This window comes from Notamacropus eugenii, chromosome 1, assembly GCF_028372415.1.
Source record: "Notamacropus eugenii isolate mMacEug1 chromosome 1, mMacEug1.pri_v2, whole genome shotgun sequence".
Lineage (NCBI taxonomy): Eukaryota > Metazoa > Chordata > Mammalia > Diprotodontia > Macropodidae > Notamacropus > Notamacropus eugenii.
In genome coordinates this window covers 308,115,652-308,133,699 of record NC_092872.1, presented here as the reverse complement: position 1 = coordinate 308,133,699, position 18,048 = coordinate 308,115,652, and the positions used below count along the sequence as shown (strand labels likewise).

Below are 18,048 nucleotides of genomic sequence, written 5' to 3'. Positions count from 1 at the left end.
TTTGTGTGTTAGATCTCTTTCAACTCTTAAGATTTGGGGGCAGTAGCCTTTGTTTAGCTCCTTGCTAAATCTCAGGCCCGCTGCTTTGGTGTCAATAAAGTTCCCAATGGCTACAGAAAAAAAAGATTTTGAGGCAGCTAGATGGTACAGTGAATAGAATGTTAGCCTGGAGTCAGGAAGACCTGAGTTCAAATGTGACCTTGGGATACTTACTAGCTGTGTGACCCCAAGTACGTCACTTAACCTCTGTTTGCCTCAGTTTTCTCATCTGTAAAATGGGGATAATATAGCATCTACCTCCTGGAGTTGTTGTGAAGACCAAATGAAATACTAATAGCAAAATGTTGATTTGGTACACTGCCTAATACATAATACAGTTCTATAAAACTCTTAGGTTTTGTTTATTCTGATTCTAGGGGGCAAAGCCAAGATGGCTGGGTAGAAGTATAACAAGCTTCCCCCAGCAGCATCCCTCCCCCACAAAAAAAAAATCCCTGAAAAAAACCCAAGTCCTCCAAACAAATCTAGAAAGCTCACAAGACTAAATACTGCTGGAGAAATTCAAGATTAAAAAATCACAGTAAGAAATTTTTCCACCCCAGGTCAGCCTAGAGACAGAGAGGTCTGTGGACACTGAGGATAGGATCTGGGCAGAAGTGTGCTTTGGAAGAGCACTCCAACTTGAAGAGAAGCTGTGCACCTAGACAAGAGGAGATCTCAGACCCATAAGGGGGCACTGTGACCTCATGCAGGGTAAAGCAGAGCAAACTGGCAGCTTTGTCCATCACTATGAAGTTCAGGACTAGGGATCCAGGGTGTACTGAGGAGAGGAGTTACACACAAGGGTGGCAACTGCAGGAGCAACACTGAGTACCAAGTTCAGAATCAATCAAGTTCAGAAGCTATAGGATTCAGACCATAGGAGCAGAAAGAGGTTTCAGCTATAACTCTGAGCTCAGTCTGAAACCTGCAGAGGAATAACCAGGGCACGAAACTCAGACCCAAGGGGAACCTGTAGTTCTGTCACTCAGAACCAATAGACTTTTCCAGCTGACTGGCAGGAACTGAGTCCAGCAGCAGTTTAGTATTGCTCAAACTCAAGTCTTGGTCAGAAATTTACAAAGCTTAGCCTGAAGGCAAGATTGTAGACAATGATTAGACTTTACCTTGGATCAGACCACTTTGGGAGCACTGATAGTTTGGAACCTGAGCTATCCCTTTGAGCTCTTTCCCTAAGAAAGTGATAAAGAGTTAGCCCTGACATTCCCTCCAGAAGTATGTAGAGCCTGACCCTAAACATCAAGTACAAGGTCAGGAAGAAGGCTGGAAAAAATGACAAACAAATTAAGAATCCCAATGGGAAAAGTCATTACATTCAAGACATGAACCCAGAAGAAAAGAACACCAAAAACATCTATAAGCAAAACCTCAAAGAAAAACAGAGCTTGGGCAAAAATTCAACTAGAATTCCTGGAAGAGATGAAACAAGAATTAATGAGTTAAAATTTTATTTAAATGAAATGAGAGCATTAGAGGAAAAAACTAGAAGAGAAATGAGAGCTATGGAAGAAAGAATTGGAAAGGGCATTAATAGCTAGGCACAGGAGGTACAAAACTTTGCCCAAGCAACAAATTCACTGCAACTAGAGTAATTCAAATAGAAGCCAAAGTCTCAATAAAGTCTCTTGTCAAAGACAAAAAGTAATATTAAAACAAAATCAAAAGCCTGAAAAAGAAAATGTAAGGTATCAGTAGCAAAAACTAGTGGCCTTGAAGAAAGATTAAGGAGAGAAACTTGGATGTTTTGAAAATCATGATCAAAAAAAGAGCCTAATCATATATCAAGAAATCTGCCCAAATCAGGTTGCAAACTATCAGTGCTCCCAAAGTGGTCTGATCCAAGGTAAAGTCTAATCATTGTCTACAATCTTGCCCAGATCTCTTAGAAAGAGGGCAAAGAGGAAATAGAAAAAAATTTTCCAATCACCTCCTCAAATAAACTCCAAAATAAAAACTTCCAGTAACATCAGAGTCAAAATTCAGAGCTTTCATGAAGAAGAAAAAGTACTCCAAGCAGTCAAAAAGAATTTGAGTATTGAGAAGCCACAGTCAGACTTAGCTTGACACACTGCTTAGCAGTCACCACTATAAAGAACCAAGGCTGGAGCTCTATAAAAACTTTGAAGTTTTTCAGAAGTTAATAGAAACCTTAAAAGGTAAATAACAATCCATCGTAAGGAACTAAATGAGGCTAAACTGCAAAAGATAGGATGTAAATTTATATTCTAATAAGAGGAAGTGATACACGTGCCTCCTCTAAGCCCTAGCAACATTAGGGTCCATAGAGGGGATCTAATTAGACAGAAGGCCTGGGAATAGCTTTTGATGATCTTAAAAGAAGAACAGAAAGAGAGGAAGATGAATATATGAGGGGGAAAGAGAAAGGAAGATTAGGGACACTTATCTTCATACTGGAAGTGTGCAACTAGAAGTCTATACACATAAGGAGGAATGTGGGGGGAGAAGAGCTGACAAATCTCACCCTCATAAACTGGTCCAAGAAGAAAATACAAACAGAATGTATACAGAAATACATTTCACTCAACAAGAAAATAGGAGGGAAAAAGAAAGAGGGTAAGCAGGTCTTAAGAGGGTAGATTATGGGAGGGATTAGTCCTAAGTAAGCAAACTCAACCAAGGGTGTTAAAAAAATATTTAGGGCTCTTTTTGAGGTGGCAAAAAGGGAAATCTGAGATGGTGTCCATCATTTGGAGAATGGCAGAATAAGTTATGGTATAAATGAAATGAAATACTATTATGCTGTATAAAATGATGAAGGGGATGGTTTCAGAGAAACCTAGGAAGACTTATATGAACTGATGCAGAATGAAATAGAGAGAACTAGGAGAATAATTTGTACAGTGATACTATGATAAAGGCACAACTGTGAATGACTTAGGACCTCTGACCAGTGTAATGACCAACCCTAACTCCAGAGGATTAATGATGAAAAAATATTCACCTCCTGATAGAGAAGTGAAATCCTCAGAGCACAGAATCTCAATCTCAATCTCTCTCTTTCCCTCTCTCTCCCCACCGCCCAGATACAAACACAACACACAAATACACACACTCCCATGTGGTTTTTCTCTTTTACACATAACCTTTGCAGAAATCTGTTTTGCTTAACCGTAAATGTTTGAGACAGATGTTTTCTTTTTATTTCACTCTCAATTAGGAGAAACAGAATGGAAGGGAGAAAAGGCAGATTTTTGTTAATTAAAAATATAATTTAATTTTAAAAAGATTCTATGATTCCTAGGCAATACTTTTAATGTCAGTTTCCTGTCTCACACTATGGAGAGGTCTTCAAAACCACACTGGAATTTTTGAAAATTAAAAATGCTCCACAGAGAATTCTGGATCCAGCCCTGGAAACAAATCTGGACCTAAAGGTGGGCCCAGTTCATCCCAGATGCTTTGCTTTTACTGGCTTTATTGTAACCAGAAAGAATACCAGGCTAGCTCCAGCTGTCTGGTGTGAACTGCATTGTGGAACATGTAGTCTTTAGACAAACAACAAACAGCAGCTGCTATCCTGGAAGGAGGAGTGGCCAGTAAAGAATCCACAGCTTGAGTACAGAAGGGAAAGAAAGGCAAAGTCCACCCCTCACCCCAACCCTCAAGATCCTACACAGCTGCACCCTCTCCTTCTTCCTTCAGTTATTTAACCCAGTGTTCATTCACAAGAACTTGAGAGCCTTTGTCATTGTAATGAGGAAGGATAGAATAAAAAATTGAAATGAGGAAGAAAACAATGAAGACCACAAAAGAAACTATATGCCCCAAGGAACAAGCCAGGCATACTGTGCTAATGGCAAGTCCAGCTATAAAAATTCAGAGTTCAGAAGGAGCTGACCTAAGAACCGCAGGTGGTCAGGTATGTTGTATGCACCCTGGTGGGAGACCTAAGGTTGTGAGAGCAATCTATTTGACCCTGGAGCACTACTGGGAGGCTGACAGAAAGCCAGTGGCATTTTAGGGGTTTTGGTTTTTTTTAATTTTGGAGGAAGGGTGTGTATAAAATTTGGCAAGAAAGCTCAGATTACAAAGTTTACAAAGATGGAGATCCAGCTTACTTTCTGGCTCTACTCTCCTATAACTTTTGATAAAAAAGAAGATAGCTGACATGACAGGGCTCAGCCATTCTGAATATATCAGTCACATTGAATTATACAAGGGCCTACAGTTGGTCAATGTCTTGAAAAAGAAAGCTACAGAGTTCCTATAGACACCACTGATAAAAACATTAGGTTTATAGGAAAAAAAAATGAAGTGCAAGATTTGAATGGAAAAAATATGGGTTCTGATCCTATCTCTGCTGGATTAAATGACCTTAAATCACAGAATTCGAAGAGTTGGTAGGAATAGCAGTAGCTGTCTAGTCCAACTTGTACCCAAAATTAATCTCCATTGCAATATACCTGAGAAGTGATCATCTAGCCTCCAGTAAGTCACTTAACTTAATTGGGCCTCAGTTTCCTCATTTGTAAAATGAGGGTTTTGGTCTAGATGACCTGCAAGGAGGTCCCTGGCATTTCTAAATTCTCTATTCTCTATCCAATTTAGTTCACTCCTGACTAAGAACCCCTTCTATAACATCCAAGGAGTTACCAGTCTCCGTTTTAAGACATCAAACAAGAGAAAGGAGAGAACCTTCTCTCTCATGAGACATACTATTTCACATTTGGAAAAGGTACGCTAACTTTTAACAAATGATACATCAAAAATTAACAATACATTCTAAATATTTCTCCTCAAAATGATATAATTAGCTTCAGGAATTACCACAAACATTACTCTAAACCTTTATTTACTTCGTAACAATGTTCTACCCAAACTTTTAAACCTAATTCCTGTATTTTTACATATGTCAAAAATGTTATTTGTCATTGAGTTCAATAGGATATTTCCTTAATCGTGCTATTGAAAAATAAAACAAGACAAAGTTCTGGCAACACTGAAATTAAAACAATGACATCAAGATGCAAACCCATATTTTATCAACCAGGTAAGGAGATTCATGGGACTCTCAATCTCTGCACTTTTTAAACCAGTGCTGAATCAAAAACATTTTTAATATATAAAATACAAATGTTTATCCACATTAATTTACAACCCTATAAGTAACAGGAGAACCTCAAACTTTGGCATGCAAAAGAGAAAGGCAAACTCAGGATAAACAACTTATTTTCCGTCACAAATAGAATGAAGTAGGTGACCTGATCCACATTCCATGAGTACTTTGTCAAGGCAATCAAACCTCAAGCTGAACAAAATATAAAGAAAGCTCACTCAGAGTCAGTCACAGAGTATAAAGCTCAAAAGGGCAAGGCCAAAGGCACACCAACAGTACCATATGTAGAAAATAAGCTAGGTCTGGTGAACAATGGATTTTTTTTCTCTTTTAATTTTAACCAGCTGAATTACCAGAACATCCTTCTTTTCCTCTTGAAAATATCAACATCTTTCTCAAAGACGAAAATCTTGCAATATCATGAGTGATGTTTCTTCAATCAATCAACAAGTATTCATTAAGCATTTACTTTGTGCCAGCTATCTTAATGTGTAGCATTAAACATTACCAGCTATCTTAATTTTAATATTAAAAAATATACTTTAAATTTTAAAAAGTGCTTTAAAAATATTTAAAATCTATGCAAATATGCATCTAATAAATCTATTGTTTAGTCTTTTTTCTTTGCAAGCTAAAGGTTTTAAACCTACATTATAAAATCCTAGGTCAGCAAATTAATCATAAAATTACAGAGAATTAACAATGTTATTGAAAGATCCTAAATTTAAGAGTATGGGTTCAATGTTAATTTTTGGTTGAAATAATCGAATCCCAATCCTGCAGGAAGCTACTTATTGCCAAAAAGGACACAACTAATTTTTTATCATGATTACTTCCTTAAGAAAAGAAATGAGCTCTTACATTACGACATTTATTTACCCTGGAAGCTTGAAGCCTGCCCCTGTTCTGTATTGGCATCACTATTACGGAAAGTTAAAGGCCTCACAATAGTGTTTACGCAGTAGCATAAGGTCTTCCATTCAGTTTCATCTATTCTCACTGCTTGTCAAAGGCAGACCCCGTAGCCGCATGCCAGCCACACACGCGCACAGGCAGAGACAGTCAATGCAGTGCCCATCCCCCTTCTATTCTCCCCACCTTCCCCACCCCCCAAATGCCGAACACACTCGCACTACCACACTTCTGAACTGGTAATTCCTATTCACTGTCCCCAAACATGCCATGGTCATACACAGATGGAGCAGACAACTGAAATACACTTACTATTTATGAGAAAAAAAATCATTCCGTAGGTCATGATGGAAAGCTCCTTGTTAATGCCTGTACATCTATCCACCTCACTTAGGGAAGAGGAAACCCCTCCTCCCCCAGCGTCCTATTTATCCACTGCTCTCAGCATCTTCCATAGAAGCAAAAGTCTCTGTGGTCTTCCTGAATGCTCCTTAATAAGGAACCAAAGAACCCATACAAGCACAGGGTGACAGTCACAGGGAAAGAAGGAAATCTCGTTCTCCATTTAACTGTAATTTTTACTCTCAGCTTTCTCCCCTTCTAATACACAAGTATCCCAAGCTATTTCTTTCACACACAGCCTTTGTTCTGGTGCTAGAGACTGCAAAGATGAGGACACAGCGTTATCTCAAGGGTGGCAGCAAATGGATTATTTATGAGGTACTCTGAACCGAGCCAAGCTGCAAAGAAAACAAAATTCAAATTTGGGGCATATGAAGGAAGACTTCTTCATAGCAAAACTAATGGAACAAATAAAAAATGCCTGAGGTCACTTAATTTAAAATTCAAATTTAAAAATACTGAAACAAGTAAAAGTAATAACTGAGGATGCCTTCTTCTCACATTCCCCCTCAAGAAGAAATTATGAAATACTTTTTACACAGGCTTTGATGTTCATAAAAGAAAGGGTTTCTATCCAGAAGGGAAGGATTCAAATCCTGGCTCTTCCTCTTGCTCCCTATGCTGGGCTTCCGTCACCTCATCTATCAAATGAGGGGATTGCCTTTGATGATCTCTAAAATTCCTTCATAGGATTACAGATTTTAAAGCTGGACCAGGATCTTGGAAGTCAGAGTCCAATCAGTTTATGGAGGAGGAAACAAGCGCAGAGAGGATAAGCGACTTACCCTAGCTCACATGGGTAAGTTACTGCTCATCCTTTTCAAAGAGGACCAATGAAACATCAAAGGGTGATTTCTTGACTCTTGCCTTCATGGCCATTGGAGAACAAATTGTTCTCATCCACCCATTCTCCCAGGGAAAATCTTTACATGCTTGAGGTAGACATCCCCTAACTCAACAACAAGTTTGAGGTCCATCAGTTACTCTCAACTTGTTTTAGCCCCTCTGCCAAGATAGTTAACCAGGGTGTGGTTGCTGCATATGCTACAGTTTCTTGGAAGCACAGGTAAGAGGCAGGTGAGGGTATATACAAGGTACTACACCCATTAGATTGTGAGCTGCTTGAGGGCAGGGACTGTCTTTTGCCTTTCTTTTGTATCCAAAGAGCTTAGCATAATGCCTAGCACATAGAAGATGCTCAATAAATGGTTATTGTCTGACTAATCATGTCAAGACCTTTTTGAATCCTGTTATTCAGAAAACTATTTGTAGTACTCAAATCACTAGATTATTTTAAAAATCAAATGAGATAATATATAACTTTAAAATACTGAATGTCACGATTATCAATATTGCCCCAGATTTCAGCCTACAAGCTCTTATCAAAAAAAGCAATCAATCATTCTAGCCTGGTGTGACCCAAAAGAAGTTATTCTAATTCTCTGTGATCACTGCTTCCTTTTTGAAAAGCTTATTAACCATCCCTTTAATACTGCATTCCAGAATTTTGTCAGGAATTTAAATCAGGTACATTGGCTTATAATTTTCAAACTTTGTTCTCCTGCCTTTTTTGGAAAATTTGGTCATTTTCTTCTTTCTATTCCTACTTTGGGGCAGCAAGGTGGATAGAGTGCCAGGCCTAGAAGGGAGACTATGTATATAAAATATATTATATAAAAATATAAATCCAGCTTCAAACACTTACTAGCTGTGTGACCCTGGGCAAGTCACTTAACTCTGTTGGCCTCAGTTTTCTCATCTGTGAAATGAGTTAGAGAAGGAAATGGCAAACCACTCCAGTATCTTTACTACGAAAACCCCAAATAGGGTCATGGAGAGTCAGAAAGGACTGAAAATGACTAAGTAACAACATTCTTGCTTTATCTTTCCTGTTCTCCAACATCTTTCAGAAATCACTGACAGTGGTTTAGTAGTCACAGTTGGCAGTTCTTTCCCTAATTGAAAAGTGTTTCTCTCTGCTTAGTGACTTGAACTCGCCAAGGGAAACTAAGTGCCCTCTTACTATTGCCCTTCTACTGTTAGTTAACAATTCACTATTAGTCATTTTTATTCTGTTGATTCTAGTCCATCATCATCTCCTCCTCTCCCTCACCACCACCATCATCAGCACCACTAGCACCACCACCACCACATGTTATCTCATTTGATCCATATTTGATCCATTAAGTGTCTGAGGCAGAACAGGTCTTCCCAGCTCCAAATCCAGCATTTTGCCACTTAACCGCCATTTGAAAAATTGCTAAAATCCTGCCAATACAACTGAACTAAGCGGCTTTCTAGGCATGATGGCTAATGGAAATATTCTGGCATCTGTCACCTTCTTTTATTATTACTGACAAACATACAACAACAGCTTATATTTATATAGCTTTTTAAAAGTTAGTTAGAAGGATGGAAGAATTTTAGAATAGGAGGAGATTGATATTTTTTACATGAAAATTTCTAGAAGAAAATCAGTTTTAGCCTTTTTCTTACCTCGATCCAATGACATCAAATAGATGTTGCCAGCGATCATTAATTTTACTGAGCTTATCATCTATTTCAGCAACTCTGGTCTTATTGCTGGCTTTGATTAACTGATCACCCATTTGCTTCAAATGAAGTTTATTTTCACTAAACAGGTTAATCTCTTCCATACATTCCTGACAAAGACACCAAAATATAGTATTAGTATTGTTATTGTATTGTATATTGTTATTGTACTATAATACTGTATTAATATTGTAAAGTTACTTACTTTCTTCTGAAGATGATAATAAAGGGAAATAAAAGCTCCCCCTGCTTTACCTTATATAGGAGATCACAATCACTGTTGTCAATAATTTCCTTTATTCTACCTAAAAATCTTGCATTCAAAAGGTTTCATTGAAAGCTATATACAAATGTAATATTTAGACAAAATGGCAGTACACGATGGTATGTTGTTTTAACTCATTAGGCTTCAGATATTTTGAAATTAAGGTAAAGAAGGTGTGAAATTTTGCTTTTGTTAAAATCAAATCTGGGAGTAGAAAATATGATAAGCCAAAAATCTGGATAGTATGAGGGAAGTTTCCACATCAGAAATGATCAGTGGAAATAACACTGGATCAGCTTTATCACTGTACCCTAAAGATCATGTCAGCCTTTCTACCTGACTCCTATACAGTCTGTCCCTCCCTACTACATGTGTTCTTAACCTGGGATTCATGGATGGATTTCAGGGGAGTCTATGAACTTGGATGGGAAAAGTAATTTTTTTCTTCTCTTGATATTTAATTTTCATCAATCTTTAACTGAAATTTAGCATTTCTTTCTATTATGAATGCAGGCAACAAAGTACTTTATTTATTAGCAGTACCTATGATTTTGTGACCAACAGATAACAAAGATATATTCATATCACACTAAATTGTTGCATATCTCAAAATATTTACACTCATTACTGTCAATATTAGACCCCTTATTTTAAATGTATCATCTCATTATTTGATGTATTAACAAAGCACATACATTACTTATTTTTTCAATAATGTTAGCTGTATTCCAATATAATTGCTTTCCATTATAATTATATGTACTTTATGAATGTAAATGATTTTAAATTAATGTTAATACTCATATTAAGAGATTAAATAATAGATTTACATAGATAAAATAGATATATAGAGTAAATAATAGATTTATAAAAAATTAAATAAAGATATTCTGAAAAGGGGTCCCATACACTGAAAGAGGGGCCCCATGATACAAAATACTTAAGAACCTACTTGAATGTGAGCTCCTCCATAAGGGTACTTGACTTACTTTTCTCATTATATCTTTAGATGCTAGCAAAGTGCCTTGCCTAGAGTAGAGTTTAATAAATGCTTTTTCATCCATTAATTCTTTCTTTCCTTTTGTCTTTAAATCCCTAATAGCTAGAAAAGTGTCTTGCTGGTAGAAGGCACATATTAAATGCTTACTGAATTGACTATTAAATACAACCAAATCAAAATGTGTATTTTAGCTAAATCAACTCAAAACCTATGTCAGATATGATTGAAGACTTGACTGAGAGGCATTAAGCAAGAATGTAACCTCATCATTTCCAGGTTCAGGTGGTCTTTCACTTCTAATTCTGACCTTCCAGAACTATACAAATGGCTCAAAACTATTTTTATTAACTTGAACAATGCAATGAAATGAAAGAGCACTGAACTCAGAGATTCCATTATGAATACTGGCTCTACCTCTTACATGTTTGTAACTGTGTATATGTCACCTAACTTTTCTGGGCCTCAGCTTCCTTATCTGCAAATAGATTAGATGACCTCTAAGGTTCTTTCCAACTTTAGATCTATGATCCTAAAATCCTAAGGGACTGTTTTACCTCATGGATTCTTTGGCTTCAAGACCATCTGCTACCAATTCAGACAAAGCTGAGCTGCCCCTGTACATATGGTCTCTCTAGTCAAAATAAATAAATAGATGATGACAGTCTTTCCCAGTGAAATTATCTTCACCCAACCTAGCTCTCTCTAAAATTAAGGAAAAGTTATTTCCAAATTTTTGTTTAATCTACAGTCATCTAACTGAAAATGTATCTCTAGATTATCCCAGGAAATATTTGTGTTCAACCTCCCAATTCAAAAGGTTAAATGTTTTCTGATTTCTTTTATGTCTCACTTTCTAAATGAAATCTTTCCAGATTCTCAGAACCCTCCCCAACCCATCGTCATAATGCTAGTGCCTTCCCTATGTAATCGTCCTATATTTATCCTGAGTATATCTTCTTTGTAAAAATTTATTTTCATGTTCTTTCTCCAATTAGACACACTGGCCTTAGTACAGCGTCTGGTATATAATAGGCACTTAATAAATGCTTGACTTTGCCTGGCCTTTGGGGACATTTTCCAAAAAGTTAAAATTCCATCATCTAAATCTACTTCCTAGTTTACCTTCTGTAATCTTTCAATCATTTCTTCAATACTAATGTCTGCTGTCTGAAGAACTTTGTTTTCCATCTGAACCAGCCACGCACATAAATCTTTATTCTTTTCATTGAACACAATCCAGGAATTGAGTCTCTCTTCAATCTCTTGTTTACGCAGTGAAACCTGAAGATGAAAACGTTGTTGAGCAGTAAGTTCCTCAAAACGAAGCCAGATAACCAGCAACGTTCAAATGTAAGCTATGACCAAGGAAACAAAGATATCTATTTTTTAAAAAAGATGGCTAGGCTAATATTCACTCAATGGTTTGTAAGACTTCCAGAAGATGAAATAATCACAAACACATGGGCAATAGTTACCACCAAAAAAATTGTCCCTGTACACCTAAGGCTCTGCATTTTCCCTTTTAAAACACCAGAAAATTAGGTTAATGCTCTCTTTGAAAAATTTGGTGAAGAGCAATCCTGTAGAAATTGTTTGCAAATGAATCATAGTTGACAAAGCATTCGACTCAGGGAACCATTTGCATTTTCTTATCATAAATACAGTGGGGAAAGGAGGTAGCTAGGTTGGGCAGTGGATAGAGCATGGGGTCTGGAGTCAGGAGATCCTGGGTTCAAATCCAACCTCAGATACTTAATACCTGTGTGACCCTGGGCTAGTCACTTATCCCCATTGCCTACAAAATAAATGAAAGAATAAATATAGTCCTGGCAGATACTGAAAAGCTAAATAGTGCATATTAAGTACTGGCCAAATTTCCCTCCTTTTGCTGCTGTCCTTTACCACTGCCACCTGAATAGGGACCCTCAACAATAGGTCATAAAGCCCTGCCACGCACCTACCTTGGCAATGGCCAGAGCTATTTGGTATTTTAAGATCCAACCCAGATTTGTTATGCAAAGATACCAGAAAAGGATAGATCAAATGATGTTCTTTTGTTTATATCATAAAAATATTATGTACTCTATGTATCCTCCTCATCTCAAATTCAATGAGACTAAAACTGAACTTCATCCCCTTCTCATCTAAACCTGCCCTCTCCCCTTTACTTCTCTATTTGCTAATGAAATCTTTTGGCACACCCTCTCCTCCCTCGACTCCCACATCTTTTATATTTTTCCCACCTTTCTCCTCCCATCCTTCCTCCTCCGAATGGTCTTAGAGTCTAGAAATTTTAAGCTGCTGGAGGTCTTATTCCTCAAGGAAGTATGCTAATGTTTACTTCAAGGGGTTCCTTCCTTTAAAAAGTTCAGATGTTTTATTAAAAACTTAATACAGAATATCAGTACAATTAATTCAACTCAATAACAATTTTGCATTTAATTTCAACACAGAGTATAACTTTTTTGGTGACTTTCTAAATCTCTACTAAGACTGTTTGTCTATTCTCATTTGCTTCTTGTGTGGTCAAATTATTTACTCCTAGTTCTTCTCTTTCCACTTGAATTGTTCCACAAAGACATTTTCCAGAATTTTTTTTGTCCTTCCTCAGACTTGTATTTTGAAAGGTTATCATTTAGAGGAGGGATTAGACTTCTGTTTGGCACCAGGGTTCAGAACCAAGGGGTTTCAAAGAGGGAAATCTCAGCTTGTTGCACGGAAAAGCTTCCTAACAAATTTTTGTTGTTCAGTGTCTGATTCTTCATGACCGAATTTGGAGTTTTCTTGGCAAAGATACTGGAGTAGTTTGCCATTTACTTCTCCAGCTCATTTTTACAGATGAAGAAACTGAGGCCAGCAGGGTTGCCCAGGGTCACACAGATAGTAAGTGTCTGAGACCAGATTTGAACTCAAGAAGGCTCTGACTTCAGGTTCAGCACTCTATCCACTGTTCCACCTAGCCGCCCCTTAAGTGCTATGGGCCACAAAAAAACAAAACACTGTTTGTAAACTCAGAAAAGAAACGGAGAGAATGTCAAGAGGTTAAATTTTCAAATGAGTCTGTTGTATGTAGAAACTTAGTACTCGGTTCAATAAAGTTCTAAGGAAGCTATAAATAACTGTTTACTCATTATATAATCAAAAACATTTACTCAACTTTTTATGATGAGCTAAGGTGGAGATGCAATGAAAGGGGGAAAAATATAGTCCCAGCCCTTCAAGAGCTCACTTAACATATATATATACACATATGTATATGTATACATATATTTATAGTTCTATAAACTTACAGAATAGATAGATAGTAGTGTCAGAGGGGAAGAAACGAGTAGCTAGGGGGGGTAAGAAAGGACAGATGATATTTTAGCTGAGACCTGCAGGAATTTGGGGAAACTAAGAGGTGAGGAGGGAAAGCATGACAGTCACTTCAAAGACAGAGAAAGAGTATATAGGAGATGGAGTGTCCTATATGAAGAACAAAGTAGGTCAGTGTTGCTGAATTGTAGGTGCACCAAGGGTAGCAAAGTGTAGGGAGGCTGGAAAAGTAGGAAGGGGCCTGGTTATAAAAAAATTAAATGCCAAACAGAGAACCTTTTATTTAATCCTATACATAATAGGGAGTAATAAGAGTTTATTCAGTCTGAGTGTATATCAGTGTGTGTGTGTGTGTGTGTGGCCTGACATGGTCAGAGTTGCCCTTTAGAGTATTATCGCTTTGACAGCTCAGAGGAAGACAGATTGGAGTACTTGAGGCATGAGAGACCAATTAGGAGTCTATTTCAATAGCAAAGGTGCTATGGGCCTGAACTGGAGTGGTGGGTATGTGTGAAAAGTTGGGGATTTATACTACCATGAAGGTAGAAAGGACAAGATTGGACAACAGATTTAAGGAGAGTGAAGACTTGAGGATGGCACCAAGATTATGAATAACAGATATAGGCTTTGATGAAGGGGGAAGTTCAGAAAACTGAAGAGGAGAGGGAGGAAATAATGAGCTCTGTTTTGGACATATTGAGTTTGAATCACCTATGGGACATCTAATTCAAAAGGAATAAAGGCAGTTACAGCAACTTCTTGAGAATGTTAGTCTGAACAGAAAAATTAAGGGCATGAGAAACCACCTTCTCATCAGAGTAATGCTATGACACCAGAGGATTGGAAATTTCATTTCTATAAAACTGAAATAGCTACACATTCTACAGCTTTCTAGAGGTAGGTTCAAATTTAAAGAGCTCAAATGAACTTTATTTATCCACAAAGAACGATAAAATGACCTTGGTGTGATGCAGCTTTTGAGCTGGGCAGCTAACACATATTATCTGATGCATAGGCATTCAATTCAACAAGCATTTACTAAATTCCTACAACTCTAGTGACAAAAACACTCTAAAATGCTATCTGCCCTTAGAGGCTGGGAGAAGAGAGGGGAGAAAATGTACACAGAAAATAGACCTGGAGGTGGGAGATGATGGAATGTTTTGTTCTGGGTAAAGCAAATAGAGTGGTTTGACTGTGAACCTTGGGGTGAAAGACCAATATGAAACTGGTCTAAATAAGTTGGAGTAAGATTATTAAGGACTTTAAAGGCTTTAATTTTAAGTAGTGAAAAGCAATGGTAATTTAAAATAATGACGCACAGACTCCACAAAGTCCTACTCTGCTGCCTTATTAGTGAAGGTAAGCTTAGAAGTAAACAAAATTATAAAAGGCCTGCTAGAAATTTAATTCCTAAGAGACATGGCTTTTATTCCAGAATCTTGAGTGCATGAATTTACCAATGACTTTTTGGCTATAAATCTTTGTATTTTGCACAGGATGAATCAGGGAACCATTCACTGAACACATCTGTTCAATTATGGTGCACTGATTCCATTAACTTTACCATTAGCAGCATTAGGTCACCTAGTTTCCAGATTTCCTCTTCTCTACAAAGGGCAACCATTTTAAAAAAGATCTTTACAGATTTTTAAAATATTTTCTCTTTAAATACAACCAAGACTGAATGCCAATAAAATGTCCAGACCCCAAATCAGTCTCCATTATTAAGATTAGTTTTCAAAGCAAAACAAGGAACTGAAAACATTTTATGATTTTAGTCTTTGATGGTTTTCCCAGGTTAAAATAATTTTTTTCTTCCATTTCAGAAATTCAGACAAAAAATTTTTACATTTAAATAGTATTTGCCTAATCCACAGATTATGTAAGAGAAGAGGTTTTTATTACATTAATATACTTACAACTGTCCATAATTCTACTAAAACCTTTAAGTATATTTGGTTCCTTTAACTCCTTCCAAATCTGACTTAATGACAAACCAGGAACCTCAGGAATCTCATTAGTAAGTAGAGGTTAGGCACTCAGATGTATTAAAGACAACTTTTGACATTTTTTCCTTAAAAGAAATTTATTTAAATTTAAATCATAGGATCACAAATGAATTCAAAACTTTTCAAGTGGCTCCACAGCCCAGAATTAAACTCATTTTCTTCGTTCTAGGGAATGAGCCTGGACTGTCCTGCAAAACTGAACTGGAGAAAAAGACCCCCTCTTCCCTTATTACACCCATTATGAATTTTCCACATTTTTTCCTTTTCACCTCTTCAAGACAGAGCAATCAACTACCCGGGACTTCCCACTGGTGCATTTTCTCAAAGCGATTTTCTTTAGATCATGAAGAGTGAGCAAAGCTACAGCCTAAAGCCTTCCAAACAAAGGGTCAACTTTACCAAACCGTGTCACTCCCCTCTTAAGAAACAACAGTTTGCTTATCTGCTTATTCTTGGCCTGAAACAGCCTCCAGATTCAAAGAAAAGGAGCTTCTTGGTCTGGCTTTAAGAGACATTTCAGTACGCTCCCCCCCACTCCACCCCAACAGGCATGCCCCATAGTGAAGTGACTTACTCTTAAACAGAGCTCCTCCCATTGTCTGTGCAAATGATCTATTTGCTCTTTCAAAACCATCACATCTTCTACAAGAATGTACCGGGTGACGTCGGCCTTCATGACATCGAGTTCCTTAAAGTTCTGAGCCCAGTTTGCCAACGAGTTCTCCAGTTCCTGCATTTATACACAAGATGAAGAATGGGAGGAGGAGGGAGGAGAAGGGAGGGGGAAAAGCCTTCAGCCCCAAGTACTGCTGTTTCCAAACCTGTAGGCTAATCCTTTGATTGGATTTGGGGGAGGGGAAACCAGGAAAGGGGGAGGGAGCTTAAGGCTAAGGAATTTGGTCGTGGCTGGAGCCTTGATTTCCGGTTGCCCAGCTTTTTTTATACCTTCTCTATTTAAATTTCTCTTTTCCCCAAGTTTTTAATCCTTCTGGAATAGATGAGGGACAGTTGGGGCTTTTACACTGCCTCTAACGCAACAGAAAAGTCAAACACTGGTTTCGTTTTATCACAGGAAATAACATCTTTAAAGTTCTTCTGAATGTTTAAAACAGTGTTTTTTGACCTTTGTCACATTACAAGAATTTTATTAGAAAGTGTGGCTTCCTATTCTTCAAAATTCCAGAGATGTACTGTTGCCACTGGTAGTAACTAGGGTAACCATAGTAGCAGCAGAAGAAAGATGTTACTAGATCCCCTTATTTTAGGAAAGGATCTGTTGGTTTTGACTAATTTTGGAAACAAATGTTATCAAAGTTCATAATGGAAAAGAAAACAAATTATTCAGTATTTGCTCATAATTAGTCCAGAGAAAAATAGGGATTGTGAATAGGGCATTTATATAGGTATTAAGGTGAGCAGCCCTTTAAAAATAGTATCTCTTTGGTCCACTCCGGGAGGTAGGTACTATTATTATCCCAATTTTTATAAATGAGGAAACAGGTTGAGAAAGATTCAATGACTTGCCCAGAGTTGTTTTAGTCAATATTCATTTACATCTAAGCAAGAAGAATTTGCATACAATTAAGAGAATGGTAACCAGGCTTAATAATAGAAGTTGTCTTCAGTAGGAAGACCTGGGTACAAGTCCTGCCTCAGACACTCTCTAGCTTTCTGACTGAATCAGTCACTTAAGATTTCAGTGTCCCAGGCAATTGCCTAAGATTACAAATTAAAGAATGGTTTAAAAAGTTTCCTTATAGGAGTTCCCTACTAGATGAAAAGAAAATTACAGATCTGAACAACAACAAAAAAAAGAATTGACAGTTTAGGAAGCTTTTAGATAGCATGGAGATAATTTAATTACATCTTTCATTAGGAGGGGAAGCATGAAAATTCTTTTTATCTAGCAACTCATTTCCTAAATACTTTAACATATGATCTCATTTTTTCAACCCTACAGAGGAAGATGGGGACAAGTCGTGGGCTGAGTACTAAAGTAGCAGTATCATTTCCTAGGGAGAGCAAAAAACTAACTAAAAAGACAGTTCAAATTCTATCTGGGAGATAAGGGTGTTCACATCCTGCTTGGAAAGATGTCTTAAGACATTCATCTCTGCCAGTTCACTAGGATGTGATTTTGTATACATTTGTTTGCATGTAGTCTCCCGCAATGGGGTAGTTAGGTGGCACAGTGGATAGAGTGCCAGGAAGACTCATCTTCTTGAGTTCAAATCTGGTCTCTGACATTTACTAGCTGTGTGACCCTGGGCAAATCACTCAAACCTGTTTGCATCAGTTTCATCTTCTGTAAAATGAGCTGGCGAAGGAAATGACAAACTCCTCCAGTGTCTGCCTAGAAAACCCCAAATAGCATCAAGAAAAGTAGGGCACTACACAACAACAACAAACTCTCCCATTTGATTGTAAATCCCTTAAAGGCAGTATGCCCTCT

At 37.4% G+C, this 18,048-nt stretch overlaps 1 protein-coding gene across 7 annotated transcripts in view; it reads right to left on the bottom strand.

Moving 5' to 3' along the window:
• The window catches only part of SYNE2 (spectrin repeat containing nuclear envelope protein 2), a 416,605-nt gene that overhangs the window by 32,355 nt on the left and 366,202 nt on the right, over positions 1-18,048 (bottom strand). For all 7 annotated transcript variants that reach the window (XM_072629431.1, XM_072629430.1, XM_072629434.1 and 4 more), the window contains 3 exons: positions 16,171-16,326; positions 11,392-11,550; positions 8,948-9,114 (listed from right to left, as the gene is read on the bottom strand). In XM_072629431.1, the coding sequence (XP_072485532.1) occupies positions 8,948-9,114; positions 11,392-11,550; positions 16,171-16,326 (482 nt within the window). The remainder of the gene's footprint in view (positions 1-8,947; positions 9,115-11,391; positions 11,551-16,170; positions 16,327-18,048) is intronic.